Source organism: Salmo salar, chromosome 19 (genome assembly GCF_965601325.2).
Source record: "Salmo salar chromosome 19, fSalSal1, whole genome shotgun sequence".
In the NCBI taxonomy this organism is placed as follows: domain Eukaryota; kingdom Metazoa; phylum Chordata; class Actinopteri; order Salmoniformes; family Salmonidae; genus Salmo; species Salmo salar.
In genome coordinates, this window is record NC_138309.1 from 11,941,628 (window position 1) to 11,958,512 (window position 16,885).

Genomic DNA, 16,885 nt, shown 5'->3' on the forward strand with positions numbered 1-16,885 from the left:
TCTCAGCATGTCTACAGATTCTCCCTTCTCCCTGTTTTTGTTTGCTTGGAAATGTTTATACTGGAGACTGTTCTCAGAAGAAACTGTGTAACCTAGCATTTATAGCGGCTAAGAAATGCAGGTTGTGTCACGACCGTCTAGGACCAGTGGAGATGTGGAATCAGGAGCAGGAGACAGAGGGCCGGAGCAACTATGTTTTAATAATAATAGTAACACGCAATAGCCTTAGGGCACCAGGCGCGTGGCGAAGTCTGCCAGGGGAAAACACCTTCCCAAAATAAGCCCGGCAATATAATAGACAATAACAGTTTACAATCACAACTGTCCTGAGTGGACAATAAACAATCCCGCACGAGAACCCCAACTGAAAATGCACACTAAATAACCCCCCACTAATGACAAACACAAAACAGGTGCGAGATAGACAGACAAAACCAAAAGACACAGAAACAACGATCGGTGGCAGCTAATAGGCCGGCGACGACGACCGCCGAGCGCCGCCCGACCGAGGAGGGGCGCCACCTTCGTTAGATACTGTGACAGGTTGGTTATCCTCCCACAATGGATGGCAAAAATGTCAAGTTATGTATCACTAGATTTGATTTATTACAAGATTAAGGGTATACTGTGCAACTTTCATAAAGTCTGGATGCCTTATATGGAATACTGTATGACAAAAGGAGTCTGTATTGAAAACTTCAGGGGAGATACCTATTTAGGCAATCCCTAGCTGCTGGGCTGCTCAGTCCTGGCCCTGGGGGTCTGCTGTACTGTTAATTGTCACTCTGGCCTTGGCCTAACACACCTGAAACCAATAAGGAATCTTTCACTAAGATCCCAAAGCTGAGTGGGGTGTGTTGTGTTTGGGGCTCTGCAGGGCCATGGACCCCTAGGGGCAGGACGGGGTGACCCAGTTAAGTTGTGTGCAAAAAGAGCTCTAAAAGTACTATTAGGCCTATGATGTGAGTTATATGGAGAATGTGCTATTTCTGTGTGCTAATGTGTGTTGTATGTGTGTTTTTATTAAACTTTTTTGTTTTCCAAAAGATGACAAGGAAGTTGTTTTGTGGAGAGGGTTGAGTTATTGACTAGACTGGTGGGGCTCGGGCTGGCCTGGTGGTCTGGCTGAAATTTTACATAGAGTATGTCTTAATAAAGACAAACAAAAGTTACGTCTTTTAACTTTATTTGTTGTTCATTTGTTCGGCTATTGGTTAAAGGTGCAACACAATAATGATTATTGAATTATCATTGATCTAGTATTATTGATCAGTCTTATCAATCTTGCTTAAAAATCTTGCTTACTTTTTGTTGTTCTAAACAGAGACGGCAAGAAGGGCCCTGGGTCATATTAGATTGCAGGAAATGGACTTTAGATGCCCCAAAAACTGGCAGGACCCCCAGACCTCCTGCCAAGTTATGCCCCCCCACTTCTAAAATCAAAGTTGCGCCCCTGGTAAAGTATTATGATGCTACAGATTTGGGTGAATTTGGAGGCGCATTACTCAGCCCTGAACCCATCTGCTCTTCATGAATTTTCATCTTTCCTCCTCTTCTGAAATGTGATGAGACAAGGCAGTGCATAGTAATCTCTCTGGGAGTGTTCCTTTTAAAGCTATCTATCTAACTACATGGGTAAGGAAACACCTGGAGAGAAAACCTTGACATCCTGGAGATGTCAGACTAACACATGTTGTAATCATCCAGGCCTGAATCCTTAAGGGCCAGAGATACTGTATGCATACATAACTTAACTTGAATGTTCACACGAATTATGTATGCATCGATGCCAATACGGAGATATGCACAAAGTTAAGAGGCAAGATATGACTGTGTGTTGATACTGGCAGGGAATGAACGGTGTGCGTGTGTATATGTCTATCCATTAGTGCTTGTGTACGAGCAAGTGTGACACATAGCTGTATCCGTGACAACAGGCGGTGACAGAGATCATAAAAGTGAAAGATGTGAGGAGAAGAGAGAGAGCGACAGAGAGCGAAAGAGAGAGAGAGATGTTTGGAGAGCGACAGAGCCATCGAGGCAGAAGGAAGTGAGTTATCCAATTATAGAGTCTCAGGTAATGTGTTAGCAGCCTCATCACCACACCGGTAATTAAACAAGCAAGGTGACTTTCAGAGACAGGAGACACCTCCCCTCTTAATCACACTAATGCACTGGCCTACCGTGGCCTCCACAGTGTAATGAACAGACCTACTGACTAATCAAACGGCTACACCAAGCCAAGACAGTTTCCTCCATTCAATCAGATGTAATTCAATGGGATTTAATACATCTTTATTGCACCCTAACAGTAATCTGTTTCTAGTGGTATAGTTTAAACTGAACATTCAATATTCCCTGCACTGACTCAGAACAGAGGGTAGTGATGTAAGGGTTACAGCTGACTCCTGATAAGTGCACATTGGATAAGAACAAACTATTAAAATGCAGTAAAGTTCACCACCATATACATTATGTTCAATTACTCTAGATATGCACGTTCTGGTTTAGTGCATCATGATTTCATATCAGTCCTAGCCCCAAGTCATGCCATTCATCAGGAGTGGAGCATGAAGACTGGTAGAAGCAGCACTTCACACTACATCCTCCCTGTCTACTGTTGAAACTCATTAGAATGTGGGATGGGTGAACATAATGGATGGCTGTGTTTAAACATTGATTATTTACTAGCTGTGGATGGGGAAGTGATCACGCACACACACACACACTCACACACACACACACACACACACACACACACACACACACACACACACACACACACACACACACACACACACACACACACACACACACACACACACACACACACAAAATAATGCGTTGCGTTGGGCATTAAAACAGGCTGCTGTCTGATACAGAAGGGCTCAAGGTTGGGCAGAATTACCTGAATGATGGACGACTGTTTTCATCTCTGCACTGATCCCAGGGGAATAATAACAGCTCAAATTAGAATGAATTATCTCCTCTTGCTCGCTCTCTCTCTCTTTCTCTGTATCCCTCTCCCTCTACGTCTCTCCCTCTATTCCTCTCTCTCTCTCTCTCTCTCTCTCTCTCTTTCTCTGTCTCCCTCTATGTCTCTCCCTCTCTTCCTCTCTCTCAATTCAATTCAATTCAATTTAAAGGGCATTATTGGGATGGGAAACATATATTTACATTGCCAAAGCAAGTGAAATAGATAATAAACAAAAGTGAAATAAACAATCAAAATGGACAGTAAACATTACACTCACAAAAGTTTAAAAGGAATTTCAAATGTCATATAATGGCTATGTACAGTGCTATAATGATGTGCAATAGTTAAAGTACAAAAGGGAAAATAAATCAACATAAATACATGTTGTATTTACAATGGTGTTTGTTCTTCACTGGTTGCCATTTTCTTGTGGAAACAGGTCACAAATCTTGCTGCTGTTATGGCACACTGTGGTATTTCACCCAATAGATATGGGAGTTTATCAAAATTGGATTTGTTTTCGAATACTTTGTGGGTCTTTGTAATCTGAGGGAAATATGTGTCTCTAATATGGTCATACATTTGGCAGGAGGTTAGGAAGTGCAGCTCAGTTTCCACGTCATTTTGTGGGCAGGGTGCACATAGCCTGTCTTCTCTTGAGAGCCAGGTCTGCCTACGGCAGCTACTCTCCCCTTCCCCTACGCTCCCACCAGTACATCCCTAAAAGCGTTCCCAACGGGCCTCTCCAATCCTAACCTTAACCATTCGGGCTCAAATGCAGGACTAACCTTAGGTCAGTGTCTGGGGCTTACTTCAGCCTTCTCTTCCTGAACACAGTGCCAGTTCTCCCCACCAGGGGGAGGTGCTGTCCTCACTATCCACGACACTCAGTAGCCTACCACTGCTCCACAGGGCCACAGCTGACTTTATGAAGAGGTGGATCCAAACTAATTTGCAGCCAAATTAATTCCTAGACATTTTGTAATAAAAAAGTGCCCCTTTCCACACCCAGGAGCCTTCCCCCCACTGCCCCAGGCATAAATTAAATAATAATAAAGTGGCCTGATGAAATACACTAGACATCCAACTGAAAGCTCGGAAGTCCTCTAACTCAGTTTGCTGCAGAGGAGCACTTTATACGAACTTCAAAACCATAGCTCTAATTGCAATAAAACAACATATTTTTGATGGAAGCTTGGTTCAGAGAGGAAGATGAGAATCGAGAGGTTTTACTCAGCCCAAAATCTTTCCACAAAAATAAGCCCTCGAAGTGAGGGATTTTTGTATGGAGTTCAATGAGAATGTCAAATTTGCTAATTTGGTATGTGAGGCTTAGTTTATCGAATAGAATTTTCGTAATGGTTAGGCTGTTACGAATGCACTCATATAAGTGAACGCACGTGGCATTTCGGCAACTTCAAATATGAAATTACTTTATATTGGAGTTGAGCTAGATAGACAGAGGACTCATCATGGCTATAACCCGTTTTAGCATGTACATTGCCATTGAGGGCTTCCACAATTTTAAAGTAGTCAACTGGGTGGGGATTCCTATGTTGGGAGCAATCAGCCAATGAAAAATAAGAAAATGTACTACTTTAAAATGTCAATGCTGTCACAGACGCTATAGGGAAAGGGACATATCTAGTCAGTTGTACAACTGAATGCATCTCCCTCATTTAACCCAACCCCTCTGAATCAGAGATGTGCGTAGGGCTTCCTTAATCGACATCTTCGGTGCCCGGTAACAGTGGGTTAACTGCCTTGCTCAGGGGCAGAATTACAGATTTTTACCTTGTCAGCTCAGGGATTCAATCCAACAACATTTCTGTTACTGGCCCAACGCTCCTACTCACCAAGCTACCTGCCAGGCTACCTACCTGCCAGGCTACCTATAATGGCACAGATACAAAGATAAGTCCTCTAACTCTATGGCAGGTTGTTCACATGCGTATCTGCCCTCTCATTGGCTAGAATGGTCCCATATGATCTTGCCTCCTCCCGCCTGCCTTCCATCTTTGAGGACTTGTACTGTATTTCCATTGTTAGAACAGTTACTTGACTATCCTGTCAATATAATAGACAATGGGTGTATTCGAGCAGATTACTTTTGTCAAGTGGGGGACTATTGTGTGTTGCATTCTGGGGATAAAACTTGCGTCTACAGGTCGACTGCATGAACTTTACAAAAATCATGCAGTTGACTGCATGATTCTGCAGTTGCTCTCCACCAGCTTCATCCTGCAGCCATCACCTGCATTGTGGGAGACTCTATTGTCAACCAATCATTGGGGTGTTTTTGTTTGACCCACGTGAACCTGACCAAAGACATGACTGAAACAGGAACTTGCTGCAATTCATGTGTAGCCTACAGTGAATAGATAAATGTGATATTTTAGGCACTCTCACTAATTAGTTGTATAATGTACACACATACAGTAGGATTTCAGTTTGTGAGTGTGATATCGGCTTTTGGACACGTTTATTTCGACATTATAAAGAAAACCTTTTATAAACAATGGCAACACTGCCATGTTGATCTGAGCCTTACTGTTGGGAAACCATATTAGTGTTTATGTCTTGAGAAGCAGAAGGAGAAAAACGATGTCTATAGATGCTGGGTGACTAAACAGATGTTGTCTGGGGAAATCAAACAAGGAGAAGTATGTGTATATATGTAATCAGATAAAACCAAATAAGAATGATCCTACAGTATATGCATATGTTTTCCAATAAACGTCAGATCAACTATACAGTGGCTTTAAGCATACAAAATATGGATTCAACTGTACCCGGTCACAAATCAACCAATGATTGATGTACAGTATATGTATAGGTTTATAAACCTTGTAAAAAAGGAAAGTAATCAATGTAGAAGACAATCACTGTATGTGGATGACCCATATGTCTACATACATATGCTGTCTCATAAACGCCAGATCTCAGACATCTCAATGTCTATTTGAATGCAGAGATTGGCATGTGAAGAGAAGCCACTGAGGATGTAGATCTATACGTCCCAGGGGACTCTAGGAACTGACGAGGCATGAAGAGGCTGACAGCTCTGCTGTCGCTCACACACATCTCCCACCCTAGGTATAATTGCATGCTGGGTAATAACAGGAATGTCTCTCTCGCTCTCTCTCCCCTCTCTCTCTCTTGTTCATCATTCTGTCTCTCTGCCTGTTCTGGGTGTCAGAATATGCAAAGTGTGTATAAGGAGTGTTCAGTCATGAGTGTTCTGTTTTAGGTTTTTACCTATTCAGCCAAATAGTATCTATGGCCCTTCATAGTTGGTAGGCAGTTGGTGTACCAGCCTGTTTAGATGGAGTTAAACAGAGGTTGGGAATGAAGCTCTAAGAGAATATCCGCTGAGTAGATTTGGTGTACCTGCATATCGCCTGGTGGTACCTGCATGTTTAAATGGTATTGATGATTTTGCTCTGAGGTTCTGAATGCAGCTCTGGCTCAGGGTATTGCTAGGCATTGGTTGATTGTCTTAGGCAGCAGTGTTGCCGGGGTAACGGCACATCCTGGCTTCATTCAGTAGATAGGCCTCAGAAAGAGGAAACTGACTCGCACACAAACAACTGCACTGCCTATTCATTAAACACACACACACACTGACACACACACTCACACACAAACACATGCAAACCAGTCTAACACTTTTGTAACTGATGCAGATCTGTGTGTGTATTTAAAGAGAGCGAAAGAGATAGAGGGAGAAAGTGAGAGCAAAAGGGAGAGAAAGAGGGAGAGAGCCTTAAAAGGAGAGTTCCTGTGCCTTTCATTCACACTGAGCTGAGCCACTGAGTCATCCTCCATTCTATCCCCCCTATCATCCTCAGCAGGAGTACAATGGCCTCACTGTGCAAACCTCTCTCCCCTGTCAATTTAAACTACTCAATCAATGGGAGATGGGTGTCTGTGTTTCTCTCTCTGTAGTGTGCATATCCAGGGATGAAAGTAGATGTCCTTTCTTCATGGTACGGGGAACCTCCTATGTGTGCACGCACAAAATGGGCCTAGTCATAGAATTACATATACAATCCCTATTCATTTAATAGGATCTCTTTGGGCCTAGAAGTCATTTAACTTAACTAAAATGTATTACGTTTTAATGTGGCATAAACACAACCAGTCATGATGTTTTAATCTGATTGTCAAACAATCAAAGAATCATGTAGGCTACTCAGGTACGTTCGATTACTCACAAATGAATTCCAGCAGCAAAACAGTGCTCTGTGCAGCCACCATTTGATAAATGGAAATAAATATTTGTTAAAACACCAAAAAATGTAATGATATTCGGTGACTGTCATTATGCCTGCACTAGCCTGAATTGATGCGTCTTCAGCTGTCTGCGTGCGTCAGTCTCGGCTAGTCATCTCTGCCTTGAAAATATATCAGTGTTCTCCTTGAACCACACCGCATTTTGGAGCGTAGCCTATACCACCCGATTTCAAGTCCATTTGCTCATTTTTCATGCTGCTGACATGATATGATAAATAATGTTGTAATAGCCTACAGTTTCCTTGACATTTTGGTTGAATTATTGAGATAGGCTCATGTTTTACCAGTATGGCGTACCCTCACTATTTATTTTTGCCGGGACGCCTTACCGGACCGTATTGGTTTTCTTTCACCCCTGTATATATCTATCTCTCCTTTCTGTGTTTGTGTTCTGTCTGTGTGCGTGCGTGTGAGCTATGATAGCTCTCCAACAGCATTGAGAGGGGATGTGAATACTATGGTTTCTGGGGAAAAAGCACATTTTGAGATCCAGTGAGTACTCACTTTGTCTCGCTCTCTCTCTTTTGCTCTCCTCCCTGTCCCCCACTCATTCTCTCCCCCTCACACTGCCTCTCTATCGCTCCAACATTGTTCAGTTACTGTAATACATCATTCCACGGAAGTATCTCAGCTGCATGCGAACGGTGTGAATGACATGCCATCACTACCACATTCATATAGACAGAGTCAGACAGTCTAAGGTACTGTAGTGTTTCCCTTATGAATGGACCATGAACAGGCTGAGAAGACTTAGTCAGTCACTAGATGTCCACATTACAAAGGACAGCATTGGTGAGCAAGCATGTAAGCCCATAAGCTACCCACTGGGCACAAACTGGTTGAATCAATGTTGTATCAATGTAATTTGAAAATCTACGTGGAAATGTGACCATACTATATCACTCATATATCGTCAATGATGCTATTTAGACCTAGTGTATATAGCATTTGCAATGTCATCAACAGCTTTTGTTTCAATTCAACCCAGAATTCAACTACAAATAGACAATACAATAGGTTGAGGGTTTCAAGCTCTGGTTGATTTCAAATGTAATGATATTTAGTGATACTGAATTGTGTTTGGTTGTCAATGCAACCATATATCAACATTTGAAAGATATTTATCTTCTGCTTAGATAGTTCCATCTGTGCCACTGACTTAGTCTGGCTTTAAGTCCAGTTTATCTACAAATGAATAATTGATATGTTGGATTCACATCCCAAAAATCTAAGTTAAAGAATAGGACTAAATCAAATCCAACTGTATTTAAAGTTTGATTTGATTTAGTCTTATTCTTTAACTTAGATTTTTGGTTGAGATGGAGACATGAATCCAACATATTATTAACAATTATTAATTTGTAGACAAACTGGAATTGAAGCCAGAGTAAGTCCGTTTCACAGATGGAACTATCAAAGCAGAAGATTCATCTCCTTCAAATGTTGATATTTGGTTGCATTGACAATTAAATATCACTTTTTAAATACAGCAAATAGCCTATTAATTTGTCAACACATTAACAAATAATATGTTGGATTCACGTTTCCAACTCAACCAAAAATCTAAGTTAAAGAAGGGGATTAAGCCAGTGGCTCAGATGATCAGATAATTGGCTCAGATCCAAGCAGTACATCTCCTTTAAATGTTGATATATGGTTGCATTGTCAACCAAACACAATTCAATATTACTTTTGTAATACAGTAAATACAGTAAATCTTACAAACTAATGTAACATTCACCCTTAAAATGAATAACACTTTGAGGTTACTGTAACTATACTGTACATTTCTTATTATGTAATCCCACAACATGTGCATGTTCAAGATAGCATGCATAGGTTGTTGCTGGGGAGATTCTATTTTATTTCACCTTTATTTAACCAGGTAGGCCAGTTGAGGGGGAGATCTTCACAATTGCTTTAATAATCTGCACAGAATCTCAAACGGCATTGATCAATTGCACCATGTACTTTTAATGTAATCTCAACTTCAATCCAAGTCACTTGGTTCCGCTATTTCGATGAAGCACAGTGGTAACATATTCATCTGTTATATAAAAAAACAAATATCTGACATTGTATTACCGTTTGAACTTTGCTGTGATTTGAAATGGTTGAAAGTGAAGTGATAGGCATTTGGGTGACAACTAAACCAAAGATCTGACATTGTATTTCCATTGGAATTTGGTTGTGTTTTTAGATGGTTTAAAGTGTAGTGATAACACACTAGAAATTCAACTAACTTTTGGCTGCTTTTTTTAGTGAATGAATATAGGTTGTAATCTCATTGATCAACGTTTCAACCAAATATTACCCAATTATCCCACGTTGAAATTACGTGGTGTGCCCATTTGGTATTGTCCTAAGGGTACAGGATAGGATCGATCGTTAAAATAAGATTAATCCTTGTACATCTGTTCATTCAAGAATGGCCAGATAATGAAGATCCTATCTCTGATACTTCGTCCATCCCCTTTTAACACTGCAGTATAACAGCCCTGTGGCGATACACTCCCTAATGGAACGTTCCCTCTCCAGTCACGAGGAGCTGTTTAAACGCTCATAAAAGTAAATGAGATCCTTAGACTGCACCTCTGCCCACAGTGGTTTAGCCCAAGCCCATTCTCTCTCTCTCTCTCTCTCTCTCTCAGTGGACAAGGCCATAAATGCGCTGATGAATTGACCACGCCCGTGTTTCTTTAATAGCCGCCACTAAAGATAGACTACGGCTGGGTTGTTTTTATTTTCTGTTTAACGCTGCAGACATAGGGTTAGGGGGTCCAGTATAAGAGGTGGGGGTGGGGGACATTAATGTACCCGATCTGTACCCTCCCCCATCCCAATGTTCCAGTAAATGTCTTTACTGCATGGCTTCTTGAAGAGGATATTACTGTATGTGTGCGTGTGTGTCTGTGTGTGTGTGTGCGCGCGTGTGCACAAGCACATTTGTGTGTGTGAACGCATATGCATGTACTATCAACAGTCCCTTACGTTCTTGGAAGGTGGTGAAGAGTATCCTGAAGCGGCTCCGGCGGCTGCCCTGGTCGGCCCACATCCTGATCACCCCCGTGGTGGACACCAGCATCACGTCGTTGGCCACCGTAGAACAGAACTTGTTCTTCAGGTCCTCTACGGACGCACTGCCGTCGTACACCGCCACAAAGTTACGCTTACACTCATTACTGTTCTGCATCTCATAGTCCAGGAAACGCAGGTAGATCTGGGGTGGAGAGGACGTGGAGGAGAGTGAGGAGAAAGAGACAAGGGAAAAGGGAGGGATTTGACAAGGAGAGGTGGAATAAAAATAGAATATAGGACAAATGGAGAAAGAAAAATGGCAAAGGAGTTTGACAAAGATAGACAGAGGATGAGGGATAGAGATGTCATGACAAAGGGAGAAGGAGAAATGAGGAGGGGGGAGAAAGAAGTGTTTAGTCATTCCTCCAGGCTGTATGTGTGTCACTGTCAGTCGTCACCTCATCATTCAGTCACTGATATAGCAGTAAGCCTTGTAATGGAACTGCCTGAATAAGGTCACAGTCATTGCATTTACTTCAATCAAACCATGATAAACTTCCTCAAACCCACTGAGAGGAGCTCTTAGGTTTTCTCATCCATGTCTGTGGCTCTCGTAGATCAAACATGTGTCTTTACAAAACCTACAGTCATCCAGTGGTGTAAAGTATTTAAGTAAAAATACTTTAAAGTACTACTTTAGTAGTTTTTTGGGGTATCTGTACTTTACTTTACTATTTATATTTTTGACAACTTTTACTTTTACTTCAGTACATTCACTACATTCATAAAGAAAATAATATACTTTTTCCCTGACACCCAAAAGTACTATTTACATTTCGTATGCTTAGCATGACAGGAAAATGGTCAAATTCACACACTTATCAAGAGAACATCCCAGATCATCCCTACTGCCTCTGATCTGGCGGACTCACTAAACACACATGCTTCTTTCGTAAATGATGTCTGAGTGTGCCCCTGGCTATCTGTAATTAATAAAAAATGCAAGAAAATGGTTCTGTCTGGTTTGCTTAATATAAGGAATGTGAACTAATTTATACTTTTACTTTTGATACTTAAGTATATTTGAAACCAAATACTTTTAGACTTTTACTCAAGTAGTGTTTTACTGGGTGACTTCCACTTTTATTGAGTCATTTTCTATTAAGGTATCTTTACTTTTACTCAAGTATGACAATTGGGTACTTTTTCCACCACCGCAGTCATCACACTCAGCACTACTGAGAGACCAGAGAAGTTGTAGATGAATCATTCAACGGTTCACTCGCTAGGCTACATACAGTATGATTGTAAGGCATGTCAACACATCACAGTCTTTCTGTCTCTCTTTGCCGGATTGACTACAGACATTTGTGATGACCCTTATCACTCAAGTAACAATGGAATAAAGCAAAAAATACACTTGTTACCTTCTCACATCACAGCCAGCCAGACCGTTGAAATATTAACCGTATTGTGATAATGAGGATCCTGTCTCACATAATGATCATAGGGCACAGAGTTTTCCCTACGCATATGACCTAACCATGAAAAACTCCAGGCACTAGTTATGGACTATCACTAAGGCCCCAGAGTTGTTCCTGGTTAGGTCTTGTGATCAGTAAAAACTCAGGCCCCTAGTTATAACCGCAACTTACACTTCCACATAACAGCCTGACCAATCTCAGTTAGTCTGAATCCCTGTCTATAAATATGAACCACATATTTCATAATGACCCTTTTCCACAGCAGCTCTTCACTGTGAGGTTAACACTTCCTGACAACTCCAGCATCAGAGCCTGCCATTCGTTCATCAAACTGAGATTGGCCAATCACAGCTGCCGTTCTGGCCCACTGCGCATAACGCCTACCATCATTAGCGTTAATGAGCTGCCGACTCGGGACGCGTGGCGGGGAAAGGTAACGCTTTAACTGACAAACGGCACAGAAGCACAAAACTAATGGAGCCTGCAGTGTCAGCTCGGCTTCAACCAACAGATAAGTGGAATAGATAGGGAGAGGAAAAATCTCTCTCTCAATGTCTCTCTCTCTCTCTCTCTCTCTCTCTCTCTCTCTCTCTCTCTCTCTCTCTCTCTCTCTCTCTCTCTCTCTCATGCCATTACGAATTAATACAACCAAAGTACATTTATGACCAATTTGCTTCTTTGATGTGGAAATGGACTACATATTTTCATGCCTTTTGAGTGTGTGTGTGTTTATGTGTGTTTAAGAGAGAGAGAGACAGACCGAGAGAAAGAGGTGAGAAACTCACCTCTCTCTCTCTCTCTCTCTCTCTCTCTCTCTCATGCCATTAGGAGTTAAAACAACGAATGTCAGTTTATGACCAATTAAAAGATGTGACCATTCAAATAAAGTCATCCCACACAACATTAGTTAGCTAATCCCAAAGCGCCTCCCTGTCCACATGTTACTTTGAGCTAGTAATGAGATCGGCGTCGTAACCGACTTCAATGGGTAAATTGTTTGTTTGTATATCAGTATTGTTTGTTTGTATATCGCAACTCGCAACACGCAACACTATTATGGCTCTAGCCAGAAGTTTTGCTCCTCTTGCGTTTCTGATTTATTCTACAATTCAAACATGGAGATGATCCCAAATTTCCACCTACACCGAAAATCTTCGCTTTCATATTGTGAACTTCGGCCATGAACAGCTTAACCCGCAACTGATATCACCGTTCCTACGAGAACAGCTGAGCCGCTCCGTAAAGGTACACAGGAAACGCCACAGCGCTCCTGAGACCGGTGTTAACTCCAACAATCTGCTTGTTACCTTCAGCCTGCTACTCTGTGTCGATGTACACCCCTGTCCTGGCCCAAACACCACAAAGCAAGCTAAAAAACTATGCCCAAACTGTGGTAAGACCGTAAGGAAGAACTCAAAAGCGGGGGCTTGTGACATTTGTGATTTGTTCGTTCACATAATGTGTGGAGCTATCAACCCCTTGTCATATGATGAAGCTATAGTCTCAAAGTAACATTTCGCTTGTTTGCAATGTATGCTGTTTAAATGTATGCTGTTTAAAGGTATGCTGTTTAAATGTATGCTGTTTAAATGTATGCTGTTTAAAGGTATGCTGTTTAAATGTATGCTGTTTAAAGGTATGCTGTTTAAATGTATGCTGTTTAAATGCAATGCCAAACATTGGGATGCTGAACACAAGCAGGGATGATGAGTGCAATCTAGATGAGATTGTCGATGTATCAGCAGTGGGCACAGAAAATGACATGTTTGACTGTTTCAATCAGAGAGGATTTCATTTTATCTATGTGAACGCATGGAGCCTGCTGCCAATATTTGAGGAATTAAAACTCCTTGCTTCTAATACAGGGGCTGCAGTAGTTGCTGTGACTGTGACATGGCTCGATGGGTCAATTGAGGACAATGAGGTTGAGCTACCGGGTTATAGCATTCATAGAATTGACCTGAAACCGAAACGGTGTGTTTTTACAAGGAATGATGTGCATTTTAACCCTCGCTCAGATCTGAAAATGGATGGTCTTGAGGTTGCATGGGTAGATATACTTTGTCCTATACTTGTTGGTGTGAGCTATCGGCCTCCTAAGCAGAATCATTTCTATGATTTACTTGAATCAAATTGCTATGATCACAATGTATTGGCTGATAGAGGATGAATTCTGCTTGGTGATTTTAATACAAATGTGCAGTTACCACCCAAGAAAAGTACACTAGTAAATTCCCTGTATAATTATAATCAGTTATCTGGACTAAAACAACTGATTGTTGAGCCAACCCGGGTGTGTATTGACAGTAAATCAACTTTGGATTTGATTATTGTATCAGATCAAGAGAACGTCTGTCAGTCAGGAGTCTTAAATATTGGTTTTAGTGATCATATGGTAACCTACTGTACCCGTAAGACATCCAAAATGCTACTAGAGCCAGGTAATAAATACATGAAGGTACGGTCTATGAAACAATACTCAAAAGAACGTTTTGTAGAAGTACTTGGAATTTTGGATTGGTCTCATGTATTGAACCGTGATGATGTTGATCAAGCTTGTTATATTTTTAAAGATCTGTTTCTGTCTGCACTCAACTCTCTGGCTCCGATGAAACAAATTCGAATCAAACAGCAGTCAGGGAAATGGATCACTTCCGAGATCTTAAGGAAAAGGGATCGCTCCTTGGCCAGATTCAGAAGGACAAATCTATAACAAGATGATGATGGTTATATTAACTGTAGAAACCAGGCAAGATACAACATGGATAAGGCCAAATCCCAACATTATATAGACGCTGTTAATGACAACTTACATCAGCCTCGTAAACTGTGGAAAATTTTAAAGGACACTGGCTCAAAATCTCCCCATAAGGTAAAATCCTCTAGTATTGGCCTGGATATTCGATTATATTTTATGTTATGACCAGGCAAAGGTTGCAAATAATTTCAACACATTTTTTACCATTATAGCCTCATCTCTGGTTAAGAAGTTATCCACCTGCTCTGGACACTATGGCCAGTCTTTCATTAACTACTTTTACCATAGCACAGGTATCACAAATTATTTGTTTGAGCTATGCATGGTAACAGAGGACAAAGTTAACAATCTACTCTGCTTAATGAGCACAAACAAAGCAACTGGGATGGATAACCTTCCTGCAAGATTCATAAAGGATAGTGCTTGTGTCACTGCTAAAATGATATTGTAAACCTTTCTATTAGTAGTGGTACATTTCCCAAGGATCTCAAAACAGCCTGGGTGGTTCCACTCCACAAGAGCAGAAAAAAAATGTAGGAAACTACAGGCTTGTGTCAATCGTCAGCACCTTATCCAAATTTGTTGAGAGATTCGTTTTTAATCAACTTGAGGGATACCTTCTTGAGCACAAACTTCTTTATGAACTACAATCTGGCTTTAGAACAGCTCATTCCACTGATACTTGCCTTATCCACCTTTTTGACCACATTAAGCAGGGAAGTGAGAAGGGGAACTATACAGATATGGTCATGTTAGACTTGCAAAAAGCTTTTGACACTGTAGACCATGATGTTCTCCTGATGAAACTGAAATGCATTGGTCTAAATGATGTAGCAGTGAATTGGTTTAGGTCTTATCTGACCAACAGAACACAAGTATGTAATGTTGGTGATGTTCTGTCAGAGGCCAAATAAATATCCTGTGGAGTACTGCAGGGATCCATTTTAAGGCCTCTCTTATTTATTATATATGTTAATGATATGCCAGATACAGTAAAGCGTAAAGTAAATTCTTGCTTTATGCGGAGGATTCAGCCATACTGGTATCAGGGAAGGATACAGTTTACATAGAGGAGACCCTGAGTAAAGAATGACATTTTGATAGAGGTTGGTTTTTTTACAACAAATTGTCACTACATTTGGGAAAAACTGAATCGATTTTGTTTGGAACAAAATGTAGATTGCTTAGGACTGACAAAATAATTGTAAACTGTGCAGGCAAGGAGATTGAATCTAAAAAAAGTTAATCTTATCGTGGTGTGTCCCTAGATCAATCCCTTTCTGGAGACCTGTTTGCTGCTAAAATACTTTCTAAAATGCCGAACAAATAGAAATGTTGATATCGTAACACTAAATATTTTAACATTAAAGTTAAGAAACTGCTTGTCTCAACCTTGATTCAGTGTCATGTTGATTATGCCTGCTCTGCTTGATATAGTGGGCTATCAAAAAAGCTGAAAATGAGAATGCAGGTCATGCAAAATAATGTTATCAGGTATATGCTGAAAGTCCCCCCTAGGACCCACATAGGGGTACAGGAGTTCCAGGAGGTGGGCTTGTTGCCTTTGGATTCCAGAGTGGACCAAGTTAAACATAATAATGTGTTTGACATCTTAAACGATCGTGCCCCAGGTTACATGAAAAACCACATGATCTGGTCTATAACCAATACAGTCACAATCACTACCAGAGCTAGTGATATGTCTTGTAAAATCCCAAGAGTAAACAGTACTGCGAGGAGCACATTTTTCCATACAGGCATTTGTCTATGGAATAGCCTTCCCTTGGAGTAAAAAGTAGAAATTGCTTTAAAAAGCAGGCAAAGGTTTTCATTTGTACAAGGTCGTGTTGTGTAAGTAAGAGAAACCACTCCATTGCCCCTTGTGCCCCTACTGCTGGTCAGGTGTATTTATTTGAAGGATCAGTATGATGTGCAATTACTAGATTGTTTTAATGTGAAATTAATATGGCTGATTTTTAAGGTTAGGGAGAAGTGTAGTGAATAGTGCCACTTTTTAGGATGTCAATATAAATGAATGTATTTATGGTTGTTTGTAATTTTGTCTTGCCTTTTAATCATTAGATGTTTTATTGTTTTTACCATCGAGGACCACTTTGGAAACAAGTGTTTTTAATTAATACTTTCAAGTGATATCCTCTGGGTCCACATTGTACATTTTGTTGTATATGTCTGTTACCCAAAATAAATTCAATTCAATATCATATTTCTACTAAGCACCACAGCTTGGGGTTTGTCCTTCAGACCTTCAGACCTTCAAAACTAAAAACAGTCCACTGAGAATCCTATTGTGCAGCTCTCCAGGTATAAACCATTAATCTGGTAGTCCTAAAT

At 40.8% G+C, this 16,885-nt stretch overlaps 1 protein-coding gene across 2 annotated transcripts in view; it reads right to left on the reverse strand.

Annotated features, from left to right (window-relative positions):
* Positions 1–16,885, reverse strand: part of neto1l (neuropilin (NRP) and tolloid (TLL)-like 1, like) — a 188,912-nt gene that overhangs the window by 28,437 nt on the left and 143,590 nt on the right. For both annotated transcript variants that reach the window (XM_014157199.3, XM_014157198.3), the window contains exon 7: positions 10,265–10,493. In XM_014157199.3, the coding sequence (XP_014012674.1) occupies positions 10,265–10,493 (229 nt within the window). The remainder of the gene's footprint in view (positions 1–10,264; positions 10,494–16,885) is intronic.